Source organism: Myotis nattereri (assembly GCF_964212035.1).
Source record: "Myotis nattereri genome assembly, chromosome: 19".
In the NCBI taxonomy this organism is placed as follows: domain Eukaryota; kingdom Metazoa; phylum Chordata; class Mammalia; order Chiroptera; family Vespertilionidae; genus Myotis; species Myotis nattereri.
The window spans coordinates 18,692,443-18,711,191 of NC_138095.1; the positions used below are offsets into that span (position 1 = coordinate 18,692,443).

Here is an 18,749-nt window from a genome sequence, read left to right on the forward strand (position 1 = left end):
AGAAAAACATTACTCACGGACACAAGAGGGCTGCCAACTTCATTTCTGGAAAAGGCAACTGGGCGCAGGCAAAGTCTGTTAGGAGCCTAGGTGGAGAGGAACTGTGAGATGACAGAAATTCATTTCTCACAGTTCTGAAGGCTGACAAGTCCAAGGTCAGGATGCTGGTGGGGTAGGTTTCATTCTAAGGCCCCTTCTCTTGGTGTGAGGTGCCCACCTCCTCATCATATGCTCCCATGATGTTTTCTTCATGCGAGTGAGGAATGAGGAAGCCATGGTGCATCTTCCTCTTCGTATAAGGGCACTAATTCCTTTATGGGGGCTCCACCCTCGTGACCTCATCTACATCTAATTTCCTCCCGAAGGCCCACCTCCTAATACAGTCACATGAGGACCAGGACTTCAACATAACAATTGTGTGTGTCTGAGTGTGTGTGGCGGGGTGGGGGGGAGGGTGGCACAAACTGTTTAATCTTGGGTTGGAGGATATTCTGATTTCATAGAAGGGAATACTAGGGCAATCTTCCTCATAGAATATAAAATGTGGAGTCAAGGACAAGAAATATTATTATATTTACCATTCACATGTAATCTTAAGTCAACTTCCATATTCATTTATCCAAACGACAATTAGCCTAGTTAGGCAGCCAAGTTAACCCACAAAGATTGGTTACCTGATGGGAGAACAATTTTGGGATAAAGAGGAGGTCGTTTTGGAGGGGCACAAGAAAGAGGAGAAATGGCAGAGAAATTAATTTTTTTTAAAGGTTTTCTTTTCTGTTGTTACTTCGTTTTGTTTTGAAGGAAAGGGTTTCAGAAATAAACACAGAGAAAGAAGGCTACTGTGAACGCCATATGCCACTCACAAGCCCACATCTAAGCCAGGAACGCACCTGTACATGGGGCGACTCCCCTTTCAAACATCAGAGCACCCACTTTCTCTAGCTCATCCAAACAGATCATGGAGAAGGAAACTTTTTGGGTCCTCACCCCTATGCAGGACGCACAAGGCTGTCTGCCACAGATCTGGTGCTAATTCCCAGCGCTCCCCACTGGAGTCCGTGGTTAATTCCAAGGAGGTTCACACTGGAGCCTGCAGACTCAAGTCTTGGCTGCAGAGCTATTCCACACCATGTGCTGTGCAAATGTGCCCTGGCAGAAGGAAGGGACTCCGGCCCACAGCAGGCGGGCTTCTCGAGCAGGCCTGACCCAAGCACTAAGTCATCTAGTTCCTTCTTCTCCTGAAATGCACCGTCTTCATTCTCACTGAACTTCCTCCTTTGCTCCTCTACCAGCTCTTGCCCTCGTTCAAATCCTGGTCTGGAGGCTTCTTCTGGGGCCCACAGACAGCCGGTGATTTCACCCCCACAGGGCCCACGCCTTGGCCTACACTGATCCAGACGTCTTAGATTCATTCGTGTTTTTGGGTTTTTTCTTATAGTTTTGATCTGTTGTGTTCGGGCAAATAGTTGCTGCAGCAAATGTGGTTGGAAAGCCAGCAAACGTTTGTAAGAGGGAAGAGGAATGTATGTTATTTTCTTTTCTTCAAGGTTATTACTTCGCCTTTGAAAAGCTTTCCCTATAGTGTCCTAGACGTGGTTTAGATGAGCTGTTAGAGGTGTGAAATGAAGAATTTTAAACCTGAAACCAAAGGATTTCCAAGATAACTCAGAGCAAGTGGAGGATAAATTTATCTTTTTCTTCATGGTAATTGTATTCCTTTCAAATTTGTGTCTGAGGCAGGGAAAGAGTTGAGAGTATTTCTTGCAGGCAGATTTTTTTCTTTTTTCCTTTCCCTCCCTTCCTTCCTTCCTTCCTTCCTTCCTTCCTTCATCTGTTTCCTGATCCCAGTGAGGTAGAATAAATGAAGGTTGAAAACTGGGGAGTAGACAGTGTATGTTAGGTATTTTTGTGACTGAATAATTTTTAAAAACTCTTTTCAAATCAGGACTGATTTTCTTTTCTTTTTTTTTTTAAATATATTTTTATTGATTTTTTACAGAGAGGAAGGGAGAGGGATAGAGAGTTAGAAACATCGATGAGAGAGAAACATCGACCAGCTGCCTCCTGCACACCTCCTACTGGGGATGTGCCCGCAACCCAGGTACATGCCCTTGACCGGAATCGAACCCGGGACCCTTCAGTCCGCAGGCCGACGCTCTATCCACCGAGCTAAACCGGTTTCGGCAAGACTGATTTTCTTTAAAAGTGCACAGCTTTAGAACCTTATAGCCCACATACTTAGGCTGCAAACAGTACTGTTACAAAACTGTGTGGATTTTGGCATTGGAAATATAAAAACAAACTTCTTTCAGTTGACAGTTGATGTTGAATAAAGACATAAGGTCCTAAAAAGAAAATTTGTCTCCCCCTTGTCCCTCTCTACATCTTATTTCCAGCAAATTCTTTTTACTGAATTTATTCTCACATTTTACCTCCTAAAAGTTAAAAATCTTTACTTAGATGAGCTTCACTATTTATTTTGTACCTACTATGCACTAGGTATATACAGGTAGGGGGAAAAGTAGCTTTACAGTTGTATCAGAAACACAGTTTATTCTTATTTTATTTATTAATTATTGTATTATTTTCCACACAAACTGTAAATCTACTTTTGCCCCGCCCTGTATATGGGAAAGATGAGGAGACATAGGGATATAATGAGAACCAGAGATACAGGATATATCCCTTGCCCTTGAAGAGGTAGACTCTTACTGAAGACTATATCTATTATCTATCATTTATTTGTCTATCTATTATCAATCCATCCATCCATTTATCCATCCATCCATCCATCCATATATCTATGTATCTATCTACCTACACACACATACTTATCTGAGAGACAGTGTAAGTAATTCTAAGGAAAGGGAGCATTTTGACTGGCACAATCAGCTAAAGCTCCATGGAGAAGGTGGAACTTGAATTGGCCCTGACAGATAGAGGGTGCCCACCGATGCCCAGCTGAAGGCAGAAAATCTACCCGGTGGAAAGAGGAGCATGGGCCCAAATACAGAAGCAGGAAAGAGCAGCTAGACAAAGCCCCCGGATGTCTGCGAAACCATCTCCCTAATACGTGTATCCCCAGGTGAGAGTCCTACTGCCAACCAAGCCCACGTGATGCTCCTAGAAACATACGAAGCCTTCAGGAAAGGCGCCCTCGCTATCTTGAAAGAACCCTTTGTGGTTATGGATAACAGAAGGCGAACTTTGGACACAGCCACTTGAAGCTGGAAAGGTACTGGCTTGCCATCACTTTGTTGAATTTGGACTCCATGTGAGTATTTGCAAAGGCTATAAACACCACAAGAGTTTTCTGCTTTTGTTAATAAGGTCTGTCCTCCCTAATGGCAAGATACGGAATGTAGACTTTTTGCTGCATCACAGTTAACCTTGCAGTAGGTACAGGGGCAGAGTGGTTCCTTACCAAGGGCACAGGTAAGGGGCTATTTACCGGGGTTCGCAGTTCACCAAATCCAATTCAGAGAGGCTGCAGCGTCTGCAGACTGTGCCTCTATTGTGCAGCTCTGTGCTCATGGAGCTTGGTCTTGACCCTCATGGACTCATCCAAGTGTCTGGAAGTAATTAGAGCCAGCCCTCCGCTGCTCATAACAACAGGGTGCAACAGTGACATGGACCATAAGGGGAAGGAAAATAAAGCCCTGGTGTGGGTTTCTATACGAGCCCCAGACTTCATCATTGAAACCCCCTCATCTCAAAATTCGTTTGCCGTTTCCCAAACACTGACTAGCGACTGAGGTCTACTTGGGGTTAAAATGAGTAGATAATGTCACTCCAAGAAATGTTTTCTCCGTCTGGATCTTGATACTATTCCTTTTTTTCTGTCATTTTCCCCTTCCAACTTTCCACACAGTAGGGTCTGTAGGGAAGGCTTGAAGGATCGAGATACGTAGGGACACCAGATTTTGCCACGCTGGTGAAGAAACATCAACGTGACAAATGTGCGAGCAAACCATTGTTTCCCAGGAGTGGTTTTCGGTATTTCACCACCTGCTTGTTCTCACTTCCGAGGAAGTGGAGTTCAAGTGCACATTCGGGCCAGAGACAGGTGCAAAGTGACAGGGAGGCGGCAAGAACGCTCGCTCGGCAAATGTGAGAATAGACTGCAGGCGCCCAAGTTGCCTCCACCACCTCAGAGCTGCCTGGTTTCCATCCCTGTTGCTACTGGGTCACAGCTGGAAAAGAGTTCTGTTTTCACTTGCTTCTTGCTTGACCCATTTTTCTGGCTTTATGTCTTCTGTCTAAACCAGCCAGTGTTGTCTGTGTAGTAACGAGCAGGGGAGTCTTCGGCTGTGAAAATATTGTTTGGGGCCGCCTCCCTCACTCGCTCTCTCCTGAGAAACACTGTTAAGTATAGCGGCGTCTCTCATCATCTACCACAAAGGAGTGATGGAGGTGTGCTAGCTGAAACGTACCCATCCCTGGTTTCATCCTCTGGTCCGCAGATGCAGAGCAAGCATCTGCTGCTGTGATTTCTGGCGCTCCCGGTTGGAAAGGAAATGACCTTCCACTGCAAAAACATCATGGTTGCCTCCCTCCCCAAATACCACTCCTTCCCTGGTTCCCATTCGCACTTGTACCCAGCAGGTTGGCTCACCTCCCTTTCCTTCCCAGGAAAGCACTTCTTGCTCCAGCACAAAGGAAGCCTAGAATCCACAGCAGTCTGAGGGGCTTTGTAGCAGCAAGGCCTCGCCAACCTCTCTCCGACAGCAGAGGCCTGGGATAATGATGCCACTGCATTTCAGAGAATGGCACTTGCACTGTATGAAGCGTGTTTGTATACGTTATCTCATTCATTTCTCAAAAAGGCTGTAATGTATTTGTCCCCTTTTCTAAGACACGTGAAGCTGGCTGACCACGTCCTCACAGCTGGTTAAGTGCAGATCTAGGGTGTCAATCAGTTCTCTATGCTCTCTCAAGTTCATTTTACACCACAAGGCCCTGACGCTACCTCACATACAGGAAGCAGGGGCAGACTTGAACACGTGAAAGGGGGTCAGAATATGACTAAGACAGCAGTCAAGACAATAGGGACAGGACGAAGAGCAAACCCGTTTCCCATGAACTCTTAGGACTTGTAGCCAGGAGGAATACTCCTCGGGAAGTCTTTCAATACTCCCACGGTGTAAAGGGGACCATCCCAGGTTCCTGAGCACACCAGGCCAGGCAGCTCGTCCAACTCCACGTCTTTCCCGCCTCTGACTGCTCTGTTCCTGCGTACTGTGTGGCACCACATGCAGCTTTCTGTCTTTTGTTCAGAAATTTCTTGATTGGAGTGGAATATGCATCACATGAAACTTACCACCTTAACCATTCTGTGTACAGCTCAGCAGGGCTATGTATGCCTACACTGCTGTAAGGAAGATCTCCAGAACTGTTTTTCTTGCAAAATTGAAACTGCACCCCAGTGCCTCTCCCCCCTCCCTGGATCCTCCCACAACCAGCATTCTACCTATTTCTGAGTTTGATTGCCCTAGTGCCTCAGTGAAATCATATGCCTGTCTTCTTGTGACCTCTCTTACATTGTTCATTGCTGCCTCCATCAGGACACCCTCCCCATGCTTCCACTGGCTAATTTTGATTCATCCTCCAGGAGTCCATTTGGAGAGTATCAACTCAGGCTTTCCATGGTCCCACAAGCTCATGAAGTGCTCTTCCATAATCACACCCAACTGGGATTGTCTGTTCTAACCCCTTCTCAAAGTGTGGAGAAAGAGCAGCATCCTCCTTGGCATACATCTGGGAGCTTGTTACACACGCAGCACACCAGGCCTTTAAGAAGATCCGGGTAAATCTCACACACACACACACACACACACACACACACACTCACTCACACATTCACGTTTGATTCTAATTCACTAGACAAGGGGTCTGCACACCACTCACGAGCCAAATCTGGCCAGTTGCCTGCTTTTGTAAATAGTTTTACTGGAGCACAGCCAGAGTCATTTGTGTATGTATTGTCTATGCTTTTATGCAACAATGGAAGGGCTGAGTAGTTGCAACAGAGGCTGCCACAAAGCCTAAAATATTTTTTCTCTGGCCTCTTACCAAAAAAAATGTGCTGGCTCCTCTACTAGATTACAGGCTCTGCAAGAGCCCGGTCTTATTTTGCTTTGAAAGAAGAAAAGCAGCTCAGTATAATGGTTCTGATGTAGACTTGTGGGTAGACTTACATGATTTACAGCTGCTTCTGCCTTTTCCTTGCAAGTGACTATGGGCAAACCACAAATTCTGTGCCATATTTCTCTTTCATACACGGGATCTACATATATAAAAGCCTAAGCGACTGGTCGACCTTGCTGACCATCCAGTAGCTATGATGTGCAATGACCACCAGGGGGAAGATGTTCAATGCACAGGCATGGAAACATGGAACAGCCTGATGAATCTCAGAGGGAAGGGGGAAAGGGGGAGGGCGGGAAGAGATTAACTAAAGATCTTATATGCATACTAGAGGCCCGAAGCATGGTCCCTCGGCCTGGCCTGCAGGGATTGGGCTGAAACTGGCTCTCTGACATCTCCCGAGGGGTCCTGGATTGCAAGAGGGCACAGGCCAGGCCAAGGGACTCCATCGGTGCACGAATTGGTGTCCCGGGCCTCTAGTATATAATAAAACCTCCCATACAAGGTTGCTGTGTGGGTTAAATAAGTTAATGTATGTGAAGTGGTTCAAGTGTCACCTTCAGCTGATGTTACCTCTTAGCAGTACAGGCATTTTTAGAGTATCATGGGGATCTGTTGATGTTGGCAGAATGACCCTAACAGACACTATCAACACTCATTCTCTGCTGCCTCCTTGCTAACATATAACGGTATTTCTTAGGTATCTAACCTTCCTGGAGGGTGACCTCCTCTTGGAGGGTCGGGGGGAGTAAATACTAGTGCTAGTCAATCCTGATAATGCTATTCTCAATGTCAGCGGATTGGTTTACGGGTGGGAAGTTCTGGCCAGTGAGATTCTTGCGGGCTTCTGAGAAATAGTTTCCTCTTTAAAAGAAAAAAATGAAGGTGATGCCTCGATTCTTTCAGATATTGTTTTGGTAAGAATGTGATGCCCTAAACTGTAACCACCATGAAGGACAGACTTGCATGTTTACAATGGCAGAGCAGAAAGATGGAAAGAATCCGGCCATTTCTGAGGTCAGAGCTGCTGAAACCATTAACCCCCGGGGCTCACCTACTCAGGTACTAATTTTATGGAGGAAAATACATTTTCCTAGTTGTTTCAGTCCACAGCATTCTAACTCCTATCGCCAGGGGCCATGTTTACACATATTTTTACTCCACCCAGGACCTAACAACTGTCGTTGGGTGCGATGAGGTAGTTGGAAAATGAATGGGCTGGGTAGGGAAAAAAAAGGATAAAAAATGTTCTGGCTTAGTGCAGGCCCAGTTCACTGGCTTTTATCACTCTCAGCTGGAAGTATATTCTCCTGAAACCTGTGGCTCTCTCCCAAATGCCAATCAATCTCCCTCGTTGTCTGAACTTGTTACCCAAGTAACAAGTTGGCAGGCTGTTTCAAGGCCAGATGGGTTTTGATGATTTCTTTGGCGATATCCATGATTTCCCCTCTGGGCAGAAGGAGGGTATGAGGACAGCTTATCTTTTTGGGGCAGAGGAAGTATAGGTGGGGTCTCTTATATAACATGAAATATATGGAAGTTTTCTTTGGGGTGGAAGTGCCAAAAGATTCCTTAGAATTTACAGCCACAGGGTTTTTCTGGTGTGTCAGCTTCTGTACTGGCTTTGTAGCACTTCTGAGCCAGGACTAGTAACAGAGATTCGAAGCAATGTAGATTCAAAACGAAATACGTATCAGGGTCAAGTACGGGGAGACGGTCACAGAAACGAGGGCTCCCAGCTGTCACGAAGAGCAGCCTGGTCCTAGAGGAAAGAGGTGAAGGACCAGCTCCAGGAAGTCAGCCGGACTCGCTGCAGTGCCATGCCCTCCTAGTGCTCACCAAGGACAGACCCGCCAGTGAGGGTCTCGGGTAACTCTGACGCCACTGAAATCACTGTAATGATCAACTGTTAAGGCTAGAAGACTCCGGGAGACACTATCTCACTTATCTCCTTGCCTGTAGGCAGTAACATACCTGAAGCCTTTCAATGACAGTAGCACAAGTTTTATGTTTAAAAGCCTGGAGGGCGGGTGGAAGGAGTAAAAGGATTTCACAACTTTCCCATAAACCATTGTGTGCACAACACCTACTTCAGAGTTGAATAGAATCTTGACTCTTGTTCTAGATCTAGACCTACCCATTCTCATCAGTCTAACCCAGGGGTGGGCAAACTTTTTGACTTGAGGGCCACAACGGGTTCTTAAACTGGACCGGAGGGCCGGAACAAAAGCATGGATGGAGTGTTTGTGTGAACTAATATAAATTCAAAGTAAACATCATTACATAAAAGGGTACGGTCTTTTTTTTAGTTTTATTCATTTCAAACCGGCCGATGCTGCGTGGGCCGTAGTTTGCCCACGGCTGGTCTAACCCCAAGACCTGCCCCCAAATGGGAGGATCCATAATTCAGGGAAAGCAGGCCTCTAGCAGGCCGGTACTGAAGAATGAAGGGTGAGCAAAGGTCTCAGTGACACCCTTCAAACGTTTTTGTCAGCTACTCACCTGCATTTAATGTCACCACTTTCCTTGTGACCCCTCTGCTCCCTTCTCTACCAACATTTTTTCCTAATTGTTCCATTTTTATTTTTAATGATTTGAGAGAGGAGAGACAGAATGAGAGAAAGATCGATTTGTTTCACTTATTTACACATTCATTGGTTGATTCATGTGTGTGCTCTGACAGGCTTGAAAACGCAACCTTGGTGTACCGGGATGATGCTCTAAACAACTGAGCTACCTCCATGGCCTAATTGTTGCATGTTTCTAAAGACACTGCAGCCTGACACAGCCCCTTTGCCTTCATCATTGGTGTTCTTAAAACCTAACTAGGTCCTTAAGAACAGGAAGTTAACATCTTTCTATGGGCAATCAATTCCCTGTAGGTTTGCTAACATTACTGGTTCTGATGAAAAGTTCCCTGTGAGACTTGTGAGGAGAACCTGCCCTTTCCTGGGGTTCCTACTCTCTGGGCATTCTCAGCCCTGGAGCAAGGGTTTCCCTTCCCTTTGGAAGCACTGAGCTGAATATGCAAATTGCCATGTGATTTTGTGGAAGGAAGACAGACAGGTCACAAAGGCCCAAACTCAACTGCTCCTGGGGAGGAGACTAGGAGGAAATAAAATCAGCAAAATCTGTGACCCAACTTTCTTTCAGGAAAGGGTGTGGAAGGTGGGCTGGCAGTCTGCTCTGAAGTCTTCATAGGAGAAGTATACCCCCCCAGGGAAGCAGCCTTCAATGATACCCTCCATAGGGCTGATGTGCCGGAAAACAGTCAATCGGCAAGCAGTCCCTTGAGAAATGCTTGCCCTCCCTCCTCTAGAATTGTTGGGAAACTAGGGGTCTGGCTTTCCAGAATGGTCGTGACTGAACTTCCAGTTTCCTGGTGGGAACAGAGAGCTCAAAAGATTATATTCGCCTCCAAAGAAATCTATTTTTTTTCTTGGTTTATATAGATTTGTATGTTGGTGGATTTGGTACATGTCTGCACAGGGCCAGGCTACAGGCAAACAATCTTATAGAGGAGGGCAAAAAGGGCTCACAGATTCCTTATTCAAAGGAAACAGAATCTACCTACCAGCAATGCCCCAAACACCACAAAAAACATATGACACTTGGACATGCATACAATTGGTACATATATCCCTCCATCACTTGCTACAGATGGAGTAGAACTAAGGGAACGCTGTGCTAGTGAGCCCCATGTCTTCTGAGCCACAGCCCAGAGGGCAAGGCCTCCTACTGGTCCCTGGTGGCAGAGTGACCCTCCTTCCCAACCTTCGAAGAATGGGTAATGACCGATGGCTCCGGGGAGACACCCATCCTCTTGGGGTTGTCGGGGGTATCTGAGGCAGAGGTGCTTATGGCAGACTCCTCAACGGAGGCACTGAGATCCAAGAATTCCAGGATGATGTCCCAGAGGCAGTAAATCAAATGCCTGAAACAAATGGACAGAACAACTTAGAGGAAGGGCTGGCTCTGTCAGGGGACACCAGGTCTTATTTATGACACTTATTTGCCCTCCCCTCACCCCCATTACTGATATCCTGAGTGGACTCTAAACTTCAGTAGCTGGACCCATCCTCTGCCATGGAACCAATTTGTTGAACTAAAAAAGGCTGTGGCCTCAGTAAAGATAGAAACAGAATTTGAGACTCGATTTTAGGAAATTCCATACTTATTTACATAGCTGTTAGCATGGCAGCACTGTTGCTGTGAGGGAGGGACAGCAACTTTCTAAGAATTTCAGAGCCACCGACTACTGCTGTTTCTCATAACTCATTCACTACAGAGTCACTGGTCACCTTACCGGCAATGAGGCAAAGGCCAGGGCCCTGAGGAATGGGACTTGGGAAATGCTCTCTCCTTCGGGACAGGGTTTGAGAGAGAGTGGAAATACTCGATACTTTTCAGAAGCATTCTATCCCAAGGCACCAGCCAGGAAATACCTACCTCTTTTGAATTATTCTAGAGTATTCACCCAGTTTTTCTGGTCGCTTTACCAAAGCCCAATCTCATTATCTGATCTACCTCATAGTAAACAAAAACTATTCCTGATCCTAACAGTAATCACAGCTTTGCAGTGAGGCCAAGAACCCGTGGCTGACAATCATTAGACGGCCTGCAATGCCCAGACCAGGGGCGCTCTTAGCGTTCACGGGTGGCACAAAGAACCATCAAACACACTGAAAGGCTGGAGGGCGACCAGGCGTTTTTAGTAGCTCATGGGGGGCCTTCCGAATGCAAACGCAGAGGCCGGTCCAGCACTAGCTCACTACACAGGACGACCTGCTCAAGCGCCGGCAGCGTGGGCTTTACTTAGTGTGTGTGGACCTGGACATTAGTCTGCAGTCAGGCCGAGGGCAAGGAGAGACTGCGACCTGCTCTTCTCAGCGTGGGCACCTGAGACCAGAGATGGCTTCAGCTATGCTGAAGCTGGGGCACACTTTTCAGCCTACCTGTTGATGAGGGGTTGCTGCAGTGACTCCAAGACTAGACTCCAGCTCAGCTGGCATTTGTCCACCCCAAGGATCTGCACTACAGTATCTAAAGGAGAAAACACAGATACGGCTTTAGTGTTCCAGTAACATCTTCTCATTATATCTTGTACCTCTAGCCACTTGGGGAGGGAGAGAAAAGCAAGGTCAGATAAACCTACTATCTTTATTCAAATGGTGATTTCTGGCATACCACTGAACTACAGAGCCAAACTAAAAATCCTCAGGAAACAGAAAAGCTAAGGAAAAAAATATTTATGTAAAATATGCTTTTATTGTCCAGCTGGCATGGTTCAGTGGTTGAGCACTGACCTATGAACTAGGATGTCACAGTTCGATTCCTGGTCAGGGCACATGCCCAGGTTGCGGGCTCAATTCCCAGTGTAGCATGTGCAGGAGGCAGTCCATCAGTGATTTTCTCTCATCACTGATGTTTCTATTTCTCTCTCCCTCCCTCTCTCTGAAATCAATAAAAGCATATTTTATTTTTAAATATATTTTTTTATTAACCTGCTCACAGTTATTACTCCGATAGCTGCGGGATTTGCACCGACTGTTTGTGGTGTGGTCACAGTGATCCTTTCCGTCCCCGCAGCATCACTTGGGTGAGGAGTAAAAGAATCGCAGCCCTGATCATGTTCCCATTAGCCTGAGACTTGGTGGGTCAACAGGTTTTGAGTCTGGCCATATTTCAGGTCCTTTGAAAAATGGGGAAGGGTGTGGGATAACAGTAGCAAAGCTTGATTGGAAGGGAACAGTTATTAGGATAGTCAATCTCGTTGTCCAATTACCTGGCAGGATTCCCATAAGGCTCTGCAAAGCCTGTTTCTCAGCTGCCACCTTCTGCTCCTGGGTCCTTACAGGCCGTGGGTACTTAGGCAAAACCCCACCCGGCCAGATGGACTCCCGGAGAAGTCGGAGGTACCGCACCCAGCACTGTGGACATGTTAGATTAGCTACCTGCACCTCTAGCCACCTGAGGAGGAAGAGAAGAGAAAGGTCAGATAAACCTGAAGGAAAGGGCATAGTAGGTATCAATTATGTGACAATCAGAATAGGGCAAAGCAAAGTTAGCACCAACTCTCCCAAACGAAACCAAGCCAATGCAAGAACTTGGCTCACGGAATTTGAAGATAAGTAATAATGATGATGACATTATTTACTGAGTCTCTACTATGAGCCACACCTCAATGGGGTTTCACAGAACACAACCAAGGGCCCCTGTCTCTGGGCCAGGCTGCACCTCTCCAACTCAGTTCTAGTGCAGAGCATTGTAACTTCTCAGTAACGAGCACACACAGGCTTTATAGTTATAGCTTAGATGGGTTTACACAGATCCCTCACCCTTGCGACCTTGTGCACACCCAGTTGGTCTTCAAGCCCCATGACCTGTCGTGGGACATCTGCCCTTTGCTCATAATATTCTCTCGCTGACAAGCCCCTCTCCTCTCCAGTGGCAAGTCCACTCCTCTGGCAAGACCTGTTTAAACGTCTCCCCTCCACGAAATCCTTGACCACTCCAGATAGAGTGCTTTCCCTCCCTTAGACCTCCACCAGCACTTAGTTCTGCACAGGGTTGAAACTAATAATTTACTTTGGAATAGATATTATCTTCTCATGTGTTTACAGCTTTACTTTTTCAATGAAATTATAAGCACCACAGGAGTTCTGTTTTATACATGTAAAATATTTCCAACTGTGCTCAAGAAATGTTGATTGATGGTGTAACTGTTCTTATAATGAAAGTTCCCCTCTTTGTCTAAATTTCAAAAATCAGTAACTCTGAGGGGCAGAAATACCAAGTCTGAAGTTCTTGCAAGGCCCTCTCACCTTGTTCTTTGTCCCTGCATTTTTTTCAGAGCAGTGTGGTCACTAGCTGAAGTTCAAGACCCCAGTATGTATGGTTGAGACTGGCATGGCTATGATTGTAATGGATGGACCATCAACCACTGCTACTCATGCACGAAGGCTGTTTGATACAGCACCACATGGCAGCCCATGCCACCGCTCATATACCCAAGTTACTGTCGCCTATCCAAGAGCAGAGGAGGCTGCCAAGGCAAACTTTATTTAACCTCCACTCTACCAGACAGTCTGCATTCCACTCAAGCTAGGCATTCCAGCCTCGGGGGCTGCAATCCCCCAAGTCCAGGGCTCACAAATAATTCTAAGAATAGGAAGTCTGAAAGGTAATGGCAGGGCAAGAATGGCACACGTCGATGGAGATCAAGAGCGGCACAAAGCTGCTCTTGCCCAAAATAGCCATCACGATCGTATTTGTTATTATTAGGGCTGCATCTCCTTTTTATAGGGCTTTCATTCAGCGAGCCTAAGACGCCCGGTGAAAGGGATCCAGTAGCAAGAATTCCTGTTCCTGTTTATAGAAGAGAGCCACCAAAGGGGCGGATACAATGACCTGATCGGGTTCTCTGCAAGGAAGCAAGTGACCCAACTGTCACCCCAGGTTCTCTTCCTCACCTCAAGCCACAAGAGCGACTTCTGCACTAGGGTCTCCTTTAACTGACAGGAGGGAGAAAGGCTAGCCCTATGAAACGAAAATGTGTAAGTCCTTCAGAAAGCCAGAATCCTAAACAAGAAACCTTCCGCTGGAATTAGTGCTAGCTCATTTCTCACTCACATACACATAATAGTAAGTCAGTCTGCCCTTATTTTTGTGCTCTGGGGCCAATAATGCCTGTGACTCAACTCTTCAAAAGTATCTCAGCACCCACTCAACCCTCCTGAGGCTTAGCATAATACCCACCGGCAACTCTGGGTGCCTTGGTCACCTCTGGGCATGTGACATGTCTCAATGTATGAGCCTGCTTACTCTGAATTCAATGTCAATTCCTCTGACAGGAACAGGACTTCTCGCATCCTCTTTGTTCTTTCACGGTAAGTTAGTGACTCAAGCACACAGGTGCAAAACAAATTTTAGCGTGTGGGAAATATGAATGTATCCATTTATACAAATCTTCGAGACTCTAACTTACCAAACTCCACATGGGAATGTTCAGAAGAAGAATCAAATTATAAAAAAGTCAAAATAAGCCCTTGATAATGAGGTGAGTCAGTGAGTCAAGTCAAACTGTGGGATTTAACTAAGATAATATGCAGAACTGACAGAGGCGATGGAAACCTCCAAGTAGAATGTCAACTGCTCATGCAACGAAGGCACTGTGTCAAGTTCTATAAGCCCTGAGGCCAGAACCAATCAACAGAGGCCCTAGAAGAGTCAGGCCCAGGAATATAAGAAATACGTGTGCAAACTGGCAGAAATAACAGACTTCATGTCTAAGAGGAGGAGGAGTTTAGAAAATGGCTTCTATTTGCTAGCTGCTGCAGTTCTTTCTCCTTATTCTCTCTCATGCCCTGAAGGTGAAAGCTACACACCACAGGCACTTCTACCAGAGACTTAAACATTCATTCCTCAGGAGGCTCCTCCTGCCCGGGTTCTTCCCCGCCCCTCCCGGAAAAGAGAGGCTTCTCCTGGACAGGAGCCTGGAATTAGTGCCTTCCATTTCCTAGCTGCAGGCAGCCCATGGAGGAGACCAGGGCAATAAATCTCTCTTGTTCACAGAAGTTCTGAGATATGGTATCTTGTCACGAATGATGAATATCCCAATCTGGAAGGAAAAAATGATCAAACCCAAACCAAGGAAATCACCACCACCACCCCATCTGTCAGTACTGCCCTGCCCTTCAGACAATACAAAAACTGGGTGAGCTGCAGACCAGGCTCTACGGCAGGCTTTGTTATTAGACACATTGCCTTTCCTCAGCTGTCCATGGCCCAGTCAGGACTTCTGGCTCATCTGCCGTGCCTATCACCAAGCACAGAACCGGCTGATAAGCATGAAGAAGATAGGCGTTTCTTCAATCATCCCTTCTCTCCTCTCCGCTCCCATTTCCCTTCCTTTTATTCTACATCCCTCTCTAGAGTGAAGATCCAGAGGCCACCAGTACTGGGTCTAACCTTATTCATTCCCTTCGTCCTGCTCAGATTCTGAAGCTGAGCTAGAGCAGAAAAAGCAGAGAGATTAGGAGCTGGAGGACTGAAGGAGAGACTGATGTCTTAACTCCTTGTATTAATCATCACCCAAAGATGTTTTTATTGAATTTAGAAAGAGGAAGGAAGGAAGAGAGAAACATTGATGTGAGAGAGAAACTTTGATGTGAGAGAGAACTAACTAGTTCCCTCCTGTACGCCCCTGACTAGGGAGCAAACACTTATTAACCTAGGTATGTGCCCTGACCGGGAAGTGAATCCACAACATTTTGGTGCACAGGATGATGCTCCAATCAACTGAGCCACCCGGCCAAGGGCTTAACTACCTTTCATTAGTTTTCTTCAGCTCTCTATTTCACAGGTTGTCTTTCTATACTTGACCTGGGACTGAGAAGGTTAAAAAGAAATCTGTGTCCCTATTTTTCTCTTGAAGAAAAAGGAATGAAATTTATGTGCTGAAATTTCTGGAATCTGTTGGTACCACTATTATGCTAACAGAAATCTAAAGTTTCAAGGTAGATACACACACACACACACACACACATGCCTCTGACAATGAATTACTTATAAAAAATAATTTACTAAATACAAAATGCAAGAGGCAACTATGGTAGAGAAAAGCTTCAGACAGAATTGGTTTTATTTCCAACTACTCTTCCAGTTCTGATATTTGACATCAAGATACCTCCTTCCACCATCCTCTATATTTTCCCAAACAAAAGAAGAAAAAAGCCAAACCAGGTCTGTTCTGTCAGGCCATCTGAACGGTTCAGAGCAAGTAGAAGCCTTACCAGTGGGCCCAGAAATAGCCAATAAAATGAGAAAAAGCAACAACAGATTGACATTGAGACATTCAAGAGCTTCTTTGGTGCCAGGTGTGGAAGGAGAAAGGATGTAGGGATTAGGGAGTGCTTGCCTCGTCCATGTTCAAAGGACCCTGGTCTAAAATAGCTACAGATAGAGGAATGAAGCAGTGGCTAAAAAATGAAACAGTTTAATACTAGGCTTAAGATGGCACTTCAAGGTTAGCCGAAGGTCATTTCCCATCAAAACAGCAGAATCAAATGTCATGAGTAGGGGAGAAAGCTTTAGGGACCATGTCTAATCTCAGCCAAATTCCCTTCACTTCTTTTCTAAGAGTTGCTATGGCTGAGTGAGGCAGGGTCCTAAGTAAATATGGCTTCATGGGGACGGTGGAGGGACGAGGGGAGGGTAGTGAAATCAAAACACAGAAAATATTCCTAAGAGCAATAACAATATTCTAACAAAAATGCCTGGTGCAATCTCAATAAAAGAAAATAGACTCATTCCTTGTACCCTTTTTATTCACTGGGTTGTAACTCTGTAGACAACACAAGAGTAACTATACTCCAACTTCATCTTAATGTACCAAATACTGTTTGAAGAAAATGAGAGAAAAGAGCAGGTCAAAGCTTCTCTCATTCTAAACAGATGTACAGATTAGAATTGTCAACTCATCGTACTACCTTTAGGCAGCTTTTCCAACCTTGACACTCCTAATTCTTTGTGTGAAGGGCTGTCCTGTGCGTTGTGAAAGGTTTAGCGGCAAACTCCCACCGCAGTACTAGTTGTGTGACAATGCTCCCTCTGGGGGATAAACTATTCTCAGTTGAGAATCCTGCCTTAGCCGTAGGACCCTTTGCATATATCGTATCAGGCCATTTTTAAAGTCACTTAACACTGGTAGTTGTAGCAGGACATTTTCAAATTGTGGGATGAATAGCAGCAGAGGCCATGTAATCAACTTTGTGGTTTGTCATATTTAACTACATCTCAATAGAAATAGATTAGAACATGAATCATAAAAGTGCATCTCATATTTTGAGACCCTTTTGTTTCATATATGTACATAACCACTATATGGATATATCAGATGTGCATGTATGTGTGTGTGGGCGTGTGTTCATAGTGGGTCATGATGTAAAACGTATTTCTCATTGTGGTCTAAAGTTTTAGAAAAGTTTGAAAAACACTGATATAGGTATAAGAAATTAGAAATTCCAAGAAAAGGGGGGGGGGCACAAACCACCTTTTCGGCCTCCTGCAAACACTCCCCACCTCCACACCCCTGCACCCTGCAGCATGTTTATAATGGCACAACCCGTGAACACTGTGTTCTGTGTCCACAGTCCTAGCACAGCACTATGAGCATCTGCTCATGACGTCAGTAGCGCCAATCTACAGGGTAGAAACAAGGAGATCTTGAGGGTGACGGTGTGGATCCATCGCATTTCCCATTAAACAAGTTATTTTTGCCAAGATCACACCTGATAAAAGTAACACCTCTCTTCCCTCTGATTCCTTTCGCAGGCCTCTTGCCTTCCTGCCATAGCCCCTTCTTGTGTTTAGTCAGTTTCTCCCTGGCGGCTCCCAGCTCTGGGCTTCTCAGCCCTGTAACTACCCAGACACAGGCTCCTCAGCTGTGTCTGAGGAAGTTCAGCACTGGGACCCTCTGACTACGTATGTAGGTCCCCATCCTTTCCTGTTGGGAGAAGAATGAGGGGGAAAGGAGCTTCAAGGGCAAGAAACTCCTATTTCTTTCTCCCAATGACTGTTGTAAAATCAAATCTAACATGGCTCATGGAGTCTACGTAATTTCTTCTTTGATTTTTGCTTTTATGTTTTAAATCACAGATCCACATCTTTAAAACATGTGCTTCAAGAGTAGACTAAATACTGCCTAGACAAACACTACAATTTAAGAATCTGAGTTCCATACTTTTATATCTAGCCACAGAGTTTTTTGGTTTTGATTAGCAATGTACAAGTTATGGCTATAAAATATATATTAAGAATTGAAGCATTATTAATCAAGGAAGGAAGTTAAAGAACTCATCTGTTGAATCTTAAAGGTTATCCATTCCAATTTCATCCATTCCCATAAAAACAGTGAGAACCTATGAGTATTTCATGGCAATAGGCTACTGCAGAGCTGGAAGAAAATGTAGAGGTTACCCCCATCAAACCTCCTCACAAAGTAATATCATGGCATAGCCAAGGGTTCTAGCCTGTGAATCTAGAAAGTTGAGCTTTTATTTTAGCTTCACCACCAATTAGGAATGTGACTTTGGGGAAGTTGCTTAATTCCTGAAAAGTATAATTTCAGTTCATTAGAGATGCTTCTTAAATAATGGCAACCAAAGTCCGCCTCCTTGCAACTTCTCGTCATTGCTCCTACCTGTACCCCCGAAGTTAATAAGAGATACTGAAGTTACCATGTCAAATCTTTCCCACAGACACTTTGCATTTTTAAATATATCTACTAATGCTCCCTAACTTTTTTCTACCAGTTATACATCCTTGAATCCACCAACTTCACAGTTGAGCACACGGAAGACACTCAATAAATGTCTGATGAATGAAGAAGATGAACCACGCATCATCCTGAGTGGATGCTGCTTTGCTTTTCTCTTAAAATGGAGTGCCCAGGACCAAACACGACCTCCAGATGTGCCCGACCAGCGAAGAATGCAGAAGGTTAGAGCCTTCCTTAATCCAGACACTACGCGTCTATTAATATAGCTGAAGACTATGTTGGCTTTTTGGGCACATACATCAAAGCACCGACTCATACT

The 18,749-nt window shown here is 45.3% G+C and overlaps 1 protein-coding gene across 5 annotated transcripts in view; it reads right to left on the reverse strand.

Annotated features, from left to right (window-relative positions):
- The window catches only part of SNX19 (sorting nexin 19), a gene marked incomplete at its 5' end in the record, with an annotated part of 400,377 nt that overhangs the window by 359,765 nt on the left and 21,863 nt on the right, over positions 1 to 18,749 (reverse strand). For 3 of the 5 annotated variants that reach the window (XM_081114013.1, XM_081114014.1, XM_081114015.1), the window contains 3 exons: positions 8,140 to 10,084; positions 11,106 to 11,193; positions 11,936 to 12,120. In XM_081114013.1, the coding sequence (XP_080970139.1) occupies positions 9,886 to 10,084; positions 11,106 to 11,193; positions 11,936 to 12,120 (472 nt within the window). In that variant the 3' untranslated portion in view covers positions 8,140 to 9,885. Of the gene's footprint in view, positions 1 to 8,139; positions 10,085 to 11,105; positions 11,194 to 11,935; positions 12,121 to 18,749 lie in introns of those variants that run through there. The other 2 variants (XR_013997239.1, XM_081114016.1) reach the window with 2 other exon arrangements.